Genomic DNA, 12969 nt, shown 5'->3' on the forward strand with positions numbered 1-12969 from the left:
CCCAAGATTATGCAGAAGCTGAACACACAAGTATTGTTTTCTGGCCCAGACTTCCTCTCCTCAAGTTATTGAAGACTGGCAGTGCTTCCCCTTCTTCTCTCTTTCTTTCCTTTTTTTCCTTTGCTTTCCTTGAACACTGCTGGGAAAATTAATCTCTCTGTGTCACAGCCATCCAACCCCTCCCTATCTGCAGAGCATCCTTAGAACTATCACAGCACAGTGCTGGAAGGATGGAGGATTTTGTCTTCTGGCACAGAGTGAAAGTCAGTGGGCAGGATTATAAACAGGAATGGGAAGAAGTCAAATCTTCAATCAGTCCATTGTAAAAACTCAGTGTGGAGAGTGGCAGCAGGAGAACATCAGGCTGGAGGCTGGAGCCAAGCCACTGTTGCTCACAAGAGCATCCACTCACAGTCACTGCTGCAGAGAATTTTGCATGGTCTCTGCTTCCTTCTCACTTTTCCTGCTCGTTATTCCCACCAGTCTGTCTGATGGAGTGGAGGGAGAGTGGGGAAGACACTAGTGAAGGTCTCTGCTCCAAGCTGTGCTTTATCTGCAGCTGTGTGGGAACCAGCTGAGGGGGGGAAATTCTGTCATTTGAAATCCGAGTGTATCCAAAATACGGATTTTCTGTTTCCTTGGAAAGGATTTTGTGAGTCAAAAAATGAAAGTCCTTGGTGTGATTCGTAATATTGGGGTTTTACATGATAGCATGAAATAAGTTTTGAAATGAAAGGGTTGATCGACACTTTTGGGATCACCACTTTTCTTTTTGATAAGACTATTCCTATCAAAGGCCTTGTTTTTCATTTATTTTAAATGAAGTTTTGTCAAAATTAGCCATTCACGTGACTGTGATGACTTGATATTTTTCTCTTACAAGAGAAAAGCCCTTCACACTGGATATTATGACCTGATTCTGTCATCAGGCTGTAAAATTATTCCCTTTGCTGGGAGCTTCCCAGTTCTCTGCTGCCCTCTGTGCTCCCTTCCCAGGCTCCTGAAGGAGCTGCTTCATCACATCAACAACTGAGCCCTGCTCCAGGGGGAAACCTGGGGGCACTGCAGACATTGTGTGGCTTATCCCCTCTGTCAGAAAGAATGGAAGTGATGTACAAACTGTCCATGCCACGGGAGAAAGAGTAACACAGCCCTGTGTGAAACTCTCTGGACCCTGCAGGAGTGCCAGGTGTGGTGGCTGCATCTCTGTCGTTGATGGGGGTGGAAAAGTGGATTGACTTCTGGATGCACAGAGCATTAATCTGACTAAAAGCTGCAGGCTTCATAACTTAATACAAAGTGAGAACTCCTGGGGGTGGAAATAGTGAAATAAGTATCTCTTAGACCATCTCTGAAAGACAAGGTACCTTGGAGTAGGGAGGATATCCTCACTTTGCCTGGAGCTCTGAAGTCTGCCTCTCTGCTTTTTTTGGCTCTTTTAGTTGGCAGAGATCATCTCTGCCTACAAACCTGTCTTGCAAGGTGTCTAATGATCTTTGAAGTGCCATCTTCTGTTTTATAGAATTATAGAATCATTAAGGTTGGAAAAATCCCTTAAGATCATCAAGTCGAACTGTCAAGAGAGCACCATCACCATGTCCACAACTAAACCATGTCCTCATGTCCACATCCACGTGTTTTTTGGAGAGAAAAAGGACAGAGGCTGCTGAAAGTCCTCCCTCTGTTCAACCTCCTCACAGATCTTGTCCCACTGAGTGAGCAATGCTGCCGTTTTCTTTGGAAGGAGCAGGATTGCAACCCAAGAGGACAGAAATGGCACCAAAATCAGTGTCGTCAGCTCTCACAATTTAATCTTGACCCATCAGCTAGTGAAAATGCCTGTAAATCTTAGACTTCTTTTAAAAACAGGAAAAGAAATTGTGATTTCTTTTTTTCTTGCCCCAGAGTTGTAGAGAGCAGCATGAAAAGCACCCTGAGCATTTCCAAAAGGGAATCCTGAAGGCAAGGGAATATGCCCCGTGCTTAACAAAGACAACGTTACCTGTCTCCTCCATTTTTAAGTCAATTCATCTTTTCAACCTGCCTGGTGATTTTGGAACCCTTAGGAATGGCAGTGCTGCAAAAATTCACAGAAAATCCTTCTTTTTTCCCTGAAATAGTTTATTCCATAAAATGGAGATGGTCCATAGTCTTTTCACACACAACAAGGTGTGGTCTGACTTGGCGTCACTGATGAAGGTCCATGAGAACATTGGCACATCCCACTTTCATGGGACTTTTTTTATTACCTGTAGTCTCAAAAACCACTGTATCAAATTGATTTAATTACTGGGGGTTTGTTCCTTTGAACTGTCCACAGATGCTTATAAGAAAATTGCCCTTTTTTTCATTTGTTTGCTGGGTTTTGAGGAGTGCTGGACAATACTTGAAATAGCACTATTTTACAGAATAATATTTATGCTGTTTAAGAACTCTCCACTGTAAGGTATTATTTAAGTCTCTAGAAGTTTGACTTACACGTGAAGTTCACCATGTGTTTAAGTGCTGTGTTCAGTAAACCTGGAATTAGATTCAAACTCTGGAAGTCGGGGTTGTGGTCAGATAAGAGCTCAGCTATACAGCCATATATCACCATACTCTATTCTACCCCTTGCTGTATTCACAGAGATATGCAGCTGTGGTACCAGCTGAGAACTGAAGAGCTAGAGCACATGCAAGCTGCTTACTTTGGTTTTAAGGGAAGAAACAATAACAACAACAATAAGAAACTCTGGAATCAGTCTGTGTTTGACGACGGGACTCGCATGGCATATGATAACCAAGGCTTCTACAGGTAAGGCCGGGAAAATGGGGTGGGTTTGAAGGAGTTTGTGGAACAGATTTTACAAAGAGGATTCCTTGAAAATGCATTTTAAAAGGAGGCCCCTGAAAGGATGTGATGCCAGTGGGTTGTCAGGGCTTGTCCTTGAACTTGCCCATCACATGGAGAATTAATGTTGTGAAAAAGTGAGACAGCAGAGGATTGAGTGTGACCTCCCCTCTCACAGCTGCTTCCTTCCCCAGCAGTGTCTGGCTGAGCCTGGTCTGCAGGGGAGGTTGCATCAGATTAGCTGGAGAGAGGTTTTTAATTGGCTTTGTTAAATTGATGCTAAACTGCAGCAGGGAAGTCTCTGCTCTGTGGTGGTCAGTGGGATCAAAGTGCTTCTCTCCCAGGAGCTGTAGGAGCAGAGGCAGCCTGGACACCGGAGGCTGTGGGGCAGCCCAAGGTGAGCACTGAGCACTGCTGTTCACCCTGCAGTGAGCAGGAAAGCTCCCTTCAGAACTGGTTGTCAGGGGCTGCAGAGAAAACACAACAGGATCCTCATCCCCAAGGCAGCGAGAATTCCAGTGTGGGAACCCTGGGATAGCCCAAAGACCTGCCCTCACTGGAAGAAAGTACATCACATACTGTGGGTGTGTGGATGGTGAGCACAGGTGTTCTTTGTGCTAGTTCAGAATCAGCTCTCTATGTGTCCAGGTGTCTTACACTGACTGTGGTGGTGCTAACAGAAGGAAAACAGAAAAATGAGTATGTGTTAAAATCTAATCACTGTTTTACTAATACTGTTCAATAACACACATCCTTGTGTCTTTTACATCCTCTGGATTCTGCTTTGTCATCGTGTGTGATGATATACAGCACAGTCCTTGTTTGCCTTTAATTCACTGCTCAACTGTACAGCCTTTCTGTGCAGCAGCATCAGTGACTTCTAGTGCTTACCTGCAGAGAACAATCTTATGCAGATTATAAACCTGGTTCTGTGTCACAGTGCAGCTGGAAACCATGTTCAAATGGAGTTCAAATCATGCACAAAAGTCTGATGGCTGCTTAATTAACTTCTGGCTTTGTGTGATTTCAGAAAGATGTATAAAGGTAATTAAGTGCTGCTTATAACCTAAACGATTTTCAGAAGACTCAAGATGCAGTTTTTAATTTTGGGTAACTTCAATCTACTGTGATGTTAATGTTTTGTGTGAGTGTTATCTGCTTTTAAAATAGCATGGATAAACTTCTAAAGGGCTGTAAGCAGAGGTGAGAGCTGTCATGGAGCCTTGAGCTCCTTCTGGGTCCTTACCTTCATGGAGCAGAGGCTTGTGTGTACTGAATTCTGCACACCTTTTCTTGTCTGAGGGTAGCAGGGAATATGCCATTGATCTGGATGAGCAGCTTCTCTGGGCCAGAAATCAACAAGTTTATTATTTCTTTAGAAAACTGGAAGATGTATAAACTTCAGTGGGGAATGGCAGAGGCAGGAGGAGGAAAGCCCAGGAGTTGTGTTTTTCCTAGGTAGAGCAATGCACATGCTGTGGAAATCCTAGTGCTCATACCTGGCTCTTAGTGCAGGAGGTCAACTAGTAATCAAGGTCTGCTTTATCTCCAGCGTGCAGAGGTGATGGGATCCTGGCTAATCACCAGCCAGAGCTAAAACCAGCTAGGAGAGGAGGTGTATTAGTCTGTGCACCCTCAGCCACAAGTCTGGCTGTTTTGCACGTGGAGAGCAGGCGCTACTTCTGATCAGAGATGGAAATGGCATTGGAAGTGATTCTGAATAAAGCTGTCCTAGAATTGCTCTTGGAACAGATGTGACCCTTCCTTATTTTTACCTTGTTCCCTTTCTCCACTCAAATAAGAGCTGTTTAATCAACATTAGTAAAAGATGCTGATTTCTACTCCCTAATTCAGTTACATGGCTATATGTGCACCATGAGATGTGGGAATTCTGCTAACGGGTCTCTTGAAGGCAAAAAATGACCTGTCAGCTTTGTGTTTCACTTGCAAGTCTTATTTTTTGTGTGTAGCAAATTAGGCTAAGTTTCCTCATCCTTTGCTTATCCAGCTTACTGGGAACAGTGGGACAGTGTAGGCAAATCCCTGGGGAGGGGCAAACATGTGCTGGGAAGACCAGCATGAAAGGACATGTTCCCTGGATGGCTGATTCTTGAGGTACCTTTCTCCATCTAATGTGAGGTGGACATGTTAGAGGAGATCTCTGACCCTGTAGGTGTTGCTGTGGTGGTGGGGCTGTTACGGTGTTGATTGTCCAAGGAAATAAATACAGGCACATGGCATGGTGAGAAAAAAGCAGCAAGACTGAGGGCAGGCAATCCCAAAGGACACATTCTGTATATTGCTGCACATCCACGGTCAAGAACAAACCAGAAGAGAATTTAACCAAGGCCCCTCAAGGAAGGTTCAGTCTTGACATGAGGAAGCATTTGTGTATCAAGAGGGTGGTCAGACCCTGGAACGGGTGGTTGGTGCCCCAGCTATCAGTGTTCAAGGGACATGTGTACAATGCCCTTAATAATGTGCTTTAATTTTTGGTTATCCCCAAAGGGGTCCAGCAGTTGAACTGGATGATCCTTGTGGGTCCCTTCCAACTGAGAGATTTTAGTCTAATCCAGTCTAGTCTAGCCTAGTGTAGTGTAGAGTAGTGCAGTGTGTAGTGTGCTGCTCTACCCTACCCTACTCTGTCCTTCCCTATCCTGTTCTTTTGTTGATGTTTCAGACATTGGGAGGAATTGTGAAGTAAATCACTAGACCTCTGAGCAAATCAGCAATCCTACTTGGTTTTTCTAGTCAGGAACTGTCCTAGGCAGCACAGGAGGTAAATTGTTTTGTCCTTGCCTTCTTGAGGGCTGCAGTACCTGCTGTTCTCTGCCATCCAGCCATGGGAAGTGGCTCTGCAACCCACTTAGAAGGGGAGGCTGAGATGAGGGGTTCCCATGTCTGAGAAAGGAGTGGGTGGAGGCCTGACAGTTTCAGTCATTTTTGTGACAGTGTTTCCTTTTCTTAAAGAAAACTACTCTGCTGCTTCTTGCAGCATATGAAGTATCTGGAAGAGTAAAAACTCCTCCACACTTGAAGAAGACCCTCTTGAGTATATCTTAGCTTATTTTTGGCTAGAAAAGAATGTAGGTCATGCTGCTTTTCAGATTTAATTGAAATAGATTTAGAGATTAACCTTTTGATTCACCACTTTAAGGATCAAAATACTTTAAGTAGAGATAAAATAAAAAGCCAATTCTTTCAGGCAGGTAAGGTATTTGTTATGGTTTATGGAGAAATTTAGGATTAAGGAACATCAGTTAAGGCAATGCCTTAGTATGCTGATGAGATAATTTTGGTGCTATGAGGTGACATGATGTGGATGCACAATGCTGATGTATAGAAGTTATAAATAATGGAGAAGCCCAGCTGTTTGACAGTAGAGGCTCCAGTGTGCTGTTCTGGATCTGACTGCCACAAAACAAGATCTTTTTGCCCTCATGTTTGAAGCATAGAACAAACATGATGAATATGTAGTTTTGCAGGGAAACATTGAATTTCAGTTGCAACTACACTAATTATAATGAGCCCCATTCTGACTTCTTGGTTGCTTGAACAAATTGCCTTAAAGTGCTGAGAAATATGTGTACAAATACTGGGATCATTAACTACAGAGTGCAGTCACTGCTGATGCCTCCTCTTTCATTTGGATGTAAGGAATCACAATGAGGAATTTTTAACAGAAAGTCTTATATGCAGGTGCTGTAAGTATTTACAGCATATTTGCTCTTTTATAGTAATTAAAGAGCTAAATAACGTTAAGCAGGGAAAAACAAGTTATAGATTATGGGGCTGCTGGGAGGGAGGTGTTTCCCCAACGTTGCTTCTCAGAAGTTCAGAGCAGCCAGCAGAGATAGCAGGTTGCTCTGTGGTGCAGAGGTTTGAGCCAGATTAGCTGAAAAAAGGGTCTGTGTCTATGGGAGGGAGATTAGCTGCAGCTCAGGGCCACGTAGTTAGAGGAGAACAATGTCTATGAACCTCCAAAGCAGCCCCCAGGAGGATTGCTGGGCAGAGGGCTTGTCAGTGTGTTGGGAATAGCTCTCACAGCCTGCAGGATGTACCAGGATATGTTGGTTTTGAGTCAGTTAATTTCTGATGAAGAATAATACCTGATCCTGCAGTAATTCTTCTCTGGAATAATTGCTTGGGGCACCCACCACCTGAGATGAACAGTCCTCTTCCATCCCAGCAAGCAGCCACATGGGAGAGCTTGGATCAGGCAGCTACCTGAGCAGGCAGGTTGTCCTCTGGCCTCTGCCCCATGACACAGGGCACAGGGTAAAATATCAGTAAAGAGAAACTTAAAGGTGGCTGTCCTTTAAGTTGTGTGTACCTCAATTAAATTCCAAGCATCCATGCAGGGATGGGTCTATCTTGAGCTTGTTTCTGTAGTTGTAGCATTTTCACTTGTTCTTTAAGTGCAAGCCATCAGTCCCCTAAAATACACAAGGAAATGCGAGTGTTCTGTAGCAGAAAGGGGAGCCTGAATCCAACTGGAACCACTGGAAGGTAAAATATGCACAATCTAGTGTAACACAGTGAGAGCAAACAGCAAACCCTTCTGGCATAAAGGGACATTAAAGAACCAGGTACTCCACTGTTGGGACCTATTTATATATGAACATGTGTAGAAGATAGCTCTCCCAGGAAAAACACAAATAGCCAGTGGAAAAAGTGCTGAGGAAACTCGTTTCAGTGTGCATCAACTTCCTAATGATGGTAAGAAATAGCCACAACTTGGCTCTGTTGCTTTGCTCTTTCAGCATAACAGTGCTGTAACCTGTCCTGGAATAGATACTCCCTTGACTCAGAGATGTGCTGATTTTTTGTAAGGGAGACTTGATGGTCCAGCATTTTCCACACTCGGGGAGAACTGAGTCTAGCTGTAGATTAATTCCTCTTCATCCCCTGTCAGCTAAGATAACAACCAGAAAGAAATTAGACCAGCTCAAAAATACACCTAAAAAGTATCAAAGAAATTTAGTGTGGGGGTTTTTTGTCTGGTGTGGAAGCATTTGGAAGAAGTTGTGCATTCCAGGTTTGGACTTTTCAGAGGTGAATTATTTTACACAACTCTAGACCAAGTTATAAAACATTCTCTATGAAGTGGTTGATCTGACTGCAGGAGCGAGTCAAATGGAAAAGCCCATGTCTCAGTAGGTTTAAAATCCTCCTTTCAGCTATCCACACAGCTGGAGCATATTACCAAGAAGAAAAAAATCTCTTCTGCAGAGAAGCAGGCTAGTGTGTTCTCCCACAGAAGATATTTTTAGTAGCTGAAATGTTCGTACCAGAGCTCTTCCTGGCTACAAGATGCTTTACCAGTGTACCTGGTGAAAAGCAAATAAGGACAATCCAACAACAAAGAATTCCAAGTGAAAAGGTTTTGCAGAAAAACCCAAAGCCAGCATGCTCTTAGGAGAGGCAGCTCAGCATTTTCGGGCAGTCCACGAAGTGACATGCAAGGTTGGTGAGACGAGCTCGTGGCTTTGACCTCTGCATTAAAATTAAATAAGTTTTCTTTTCCCCTCTGATTTAGTGGCTATAATGGTGGAAATTTTCCACTACTTTGTGTAAGGAGTTGTGAGGAAGGCACAAATCAGAAATACACGTTGCTCTGAAAAATGTTGCTGAGCTCAGCTGTGAGCCAAGGGACCTTCTACAAGTGTGAACAGGAGGGGATGGGACACCTGGCTACGTTCCTGCCTTTCCCTCTGTCCCCTTGAGGGCACTTTCCCAGCTCCTTGTCCTCTGAACACCTAAGTAAAGGATCTGATGCCCTTCCGTTAGCAGGGTAGTGTGGTGTGGATTTACCACAGTGAAAGGAGACAACACTTGGAGAAATACCCATGTTGTGAGACAAGCTGCTACAAAGCTCGATGGAAAATGTCAGTAGAACAAAAAAAATGCATCAGGACACCTGGAATGACTGCAGGACCCCTCATCACTGCAGGGTTTAGTACTGCACCACATAAAGCATCCAGTGAAAGGGCTGCAAAGGGCAAATGACCTCTTTGATACAACTGTGTGGAATTAATACGGTTCCCTACAGGAGATGTTTGATTGGGTGGCACCAAGGACTGGAGGGGAGGAGATCCAGCATAGGAGAGGGGCAGATTTCCTTTCCCTGCTTTTCCCTGTGACTTGTCCAACCTTGAGCTTCTCTATTCATGAAGTTGTTCTTTTTTTTCTCTTGTTTTTCCTGTGCTCTGTGTTCCCCACTGCCACCTTTCAGAGACTAAAATCTTCCTTGTACCTTTTGACATGCAGGTTTCAAAGAAAGCTGAGACAAGGGAAGTGAGCTGTGGTTTCACCTCGGGGGCCTGTCAGAAGGGGTAGGATAGCTGGTTTCTAAATTACTCCCATTTCTGAATTTCAATCTTAATTGTCATCTCAAGAGCATGAAGGGGGTGTGTACAGCAACATGTGCTTTCAATAGAGCTGCTGTTATTGTTTTCAAAATACTTTCATGATCACCCCAGGGTCTTGTACAAAGCCACCAGACATACAGGAACAAAAAAAAAAAAAAAATCCCTTCCCGTCCTCCAGTGTAAAATCTGTTTTCAGAGGCAGTGCCAGCACCAGGCACTCTGTGGCAGCCCCACTGCTCTGCATTCTCACACGTCTCGGGTGTCCCCTTAACAGCATTTTCCCTCCAGCAAGGAACAGCTCTCAAGTCACACAAAACAAAATTCTTGTGAATCCTCTAAACCCCATTGATAAATGCTGTGATGGCCATTCTTCTCCCCAGATGGGAACTCTGAATTTATCTGCCAGGTGAAGGCTGCCCTTCTCAAATGTACCGTGTGCCCAGCCTGGCTGTGCAGCATCAGGGGGTGGCTTTGCATTGCCAGATAAAGGTACAGGGAGGGCTTCTAATCCTCTTACCAGGATGTTTTGGAGTAGCCCAGCTGGGAACTGGAGTTAAGGGAAGTTGAAGTGCTTGAAGAAACAGTCACACTTATTCAGGACAAAGTACAGAGCTCCCAAGGCTGAGAGAGCAAACTGAAGGCTGTGTCTGGCTGAAGACATGCACAGAGAGCAGAGCCCACTGCGTGCACAGTTACCTGTCCTGGTGACACTGTGACCCCCTTAATAGCTCTTCGTGCCCTCTGCTGAGGTGGAACCCCAGCTTGGTGAGCTGGCTTCACTGTCCCTCTGATGGGGAGGGTTCAATGTATTGCAGGCAAGGGAGGGTGCCCACTGTTTCCTCCTCCTATGCTTATAGAATCACAGAATCATAGAATGGTTTGGGTGGGAAGGGACCTTAAAGACCAGCTAGTTCCAACCCCCTGCCATGGGCAGGGAGACCTTCTACTAGACCAGGTTGCTCCAAGCCCTGTCCAACCCTGAACACTCCCAGGGATGGGGCAGCCACAGCTTCTCTGGGCAACCTGTGCTGGTGGAAGCCAATGGAAGTTTAACAGTTCCTGAAATGGGAGGAAGGGATTGCTAAGCCAGGAGTACAGTTGTCCTCCAAGTATAGTTTTAGCCAGTTTGGCTTCCTGAGTTGGTGGTGGACTGTGGGTAATTGCAGTGTTTCACAATGTGAAGCTTTAGAGGGGAAAACGTCAGAGCAGGATGATTTCTGCCCAGGTGAGCTGTATTTATTGCACCATAACCAGAGTACCTAGATTTGAGCTATAATCCTGGCAGGGCAATTTGAAAAGGCTTTTTTTTTTGCAAAGGCAGTTTTGCTGGCCCATGCAAAACTTTATCCCAGTTCTTCTCAGTGTTATGCTGCTTTGATTTGATTTTTATTTTCATCATTGATCACTACCTCAAAAAGATGGAACTGAGTTCCTCACACTATAAAAAAATAATGAAATGCACAGCAGCAAGTATCTCAAAAAGATTTCTTTTGGCAGTGAGGTGTGCAGCATTACTCCATGTAGTTTCTGTTCCCTGACGCAGCTCACAGGGGTGCTCAGACAGGTGTTCTGGTGCCCAACACAAAGATACTTGAAGGCTTGTTGAGGCCCCAGAATTAAAAGGCACAGTTAAAATAGTGAGGTCAATACAACAGAGGTGATGTTGCCAGACTGGTATTTTGAGAAATACGTTTGTTGTTGTCTGAATTATAGGTGAGTGAATTCTGCTCCTCTGAGGACCTCCTTGATGAGTATGTGCAGACTACGCTGATCCAGTGTCCTCTCACATCCAGTACAGCACTGTTCTGAGATGCCTGTACACTATCTGACTGTAGCTCGTGCCCCAACTAGTTTTGTAACACAGCTTTCCAGGGAAGAGCAAGATTTAGTTTCCTTTACGGGAGAGATGTGTCTGCAGCAGACCTACTCTGTACCAGGACAACAAGACTTCAGTTGTTTAGGTTTATGTTCTGTTATTTCCCTGCGGTTCCTCTGTGTTTGCACGTTTTGTGTATGAGCATTTCTGCTGGTTTCTGCAACTGATAACTGCAGAATGTGACTTCTGTTTCCTGACCAGCTTTTCAGGTCTGAAAGAGTAGGACTGTGGACGTGGGTGTGCAGGCTGCTGCCTGCAGAGGCCTCACCGAGGGTTCAGAGGAGGCTGGAGGAGTTGGCTCACCTGCAGTGAATGTGGGGCAGAAACCCTCAGCCTTCCCCCTGCCTGCACGAGCTGCTGATGTTTTACAGAAGCCCCCACATTCAGGCTGCAGTAATTTGGCGTGGCCCCAAAGGGCTGCCTTACCTGCCTCTGGTGCACAGACCGTGTGTGTACAGCCCACTGCATCTGTCAGCAGAGTTCAGGAACAAGCTGATCCCATCCCCTCCATGCTCCTGAACGAAGGGGGTGTGGTTTACTGAGCATCTTTTCAGCAACTCTGCCATCTCCGTCTGCCACTGCTCCTGCTCTGCACCATCCACTGCTGGGGTGTTGCTGTCTGGGGCAGTGGCCCGTGCTGGCTTCCCCCACAACTGGGCAAACCCTTCCTTCCTGGTGGGGAGTGGGGTGCATCAGTGACTGCCAGTGCTGCAAACACAGCCTGAAGTCCCTTCAGTACCAGGGCAGGCAGCCAAGAGCTACCACGAGCCCTAATGCAACCACTGGCAGCTCTGCAAATAACACCTCAGATCCCACTGAGCACAGCTGGCTCCTGTGCTCCCAGCAGTGCTCCACTCCAAGCAAGGATGTTCCTTCTGCACCAGGCTCACCATTCAAGTGCTCTCAGTCACATTCTGCCAATAGCATGGCACTACATTGAAGCTGGGGACTCGTTTGATGGCAAACAAACAAAAAACATCTGCCCCAATGACAAGAAAAACCAACCTCACAAGTCTTTTCAAGGTCTGCATCAGCTTTTACAAAGACAGGATTATTTGCCCCAGTGCTGCCAAGTGGTTTTGATGCTGGGAGAAGCAACTCCTTATGGTACAGCACAAGTGGTTTGTGAAATGCCTGATGTGCAAATAAAACAGATTAGGAAGTTCTGTTTCCTCACGAGAATTAATGGAACAGGAATAACTTTTTCCTCTGTTGCTTACAGGTTCCAGGAGGAGTGGACTCGGGATGTGGTGGCTCCTGGGCATTGTAAAGGCAATGATCAGGTGCTAAAGCAGAGCAGTGGTGCCCCTGGGCCACGGGCTATGCCCAGACACACCACCACGGTGCAGACAGTGAATTCCATACACGTTGTTGAAGTCTATGGCCATAAAGATAGTTACAACAAACCAAGCTGCCAGATCCCTGGATAACTGGTGTCTGAAACACAACTGCTCCTCCGGACCAAAACAAAATTTGGATAGAAATATGTGCCTTAAAGACAACATAGAGAGTTCGTTATTCGTTTGAGTTTGAAAGTTTTCTATATTCCAAGATGGTTGTTTAACAGAAGTGCTTCAAGGTCTGAGACAAATAAAAACACGAATGTTGGGGCTGGCAGTTTGTAGCTGTTCTCTACAGTTTGCAGCTGTTCTCTACAGTTTGCTGTGCACTGGGACCATGGCAAAAGCACAGTGTCTTTCTATACAGCTGGAGAGGTGGTACCAGGTTTGTATATTTACCTCTTACAAAGTCGCTGATGATAATTCTGCACTCGTCTGATGTCAGCCTTCTCCGGACCCGTGGGTTTTGTAAAGCATTCCAGAATGAAAAGTCCCCTGTATTTTTACACAGTAACGTGATAGAACTACAATAAAATTTTGTTTTTAATGGAA

General features: G+C 45.2%; 1 protein-coding gene across 1 annotated transcript in view; it reads left to right on the forward strand.

Annotated features, from left to right (window-relative positions):
• Positions 1–12969, forward strand: part of SUSD3 (sushi domain containing 3) — a 30759-nt gene extending 17790 nt beyond the window's left edge. Inside the window, exons 4-5 of the mRNA XM_032699358.1 lie at positions 2627–2794; positions 12300–12969. Coding sequence (XP_032555249.1) covers positions 2627–2794; positions 12300–12507 — 376 coding nt within the window. The 3' untranslated portion in view covers positions 12508–12969. The remainder of the gene's footprint in view (positions 1–2626; positions 2795–12299) is intronic.

The sequence above is a fragment of the Chiroxiphia lanceolata genome, chromosome 11, assembly GCF_009829145.1.
Source record: "Chiroxiphia lanceolata isolate bChiLan1 chromosome 11, bChiLan1.pri, whole genome shotgun sequence".
NCBI lineage: Eukaryota > Metazoa > Chordata > Aves > Passeriformes > Pipridae > Chiroxiphia > Chiroxiphia lanceolata.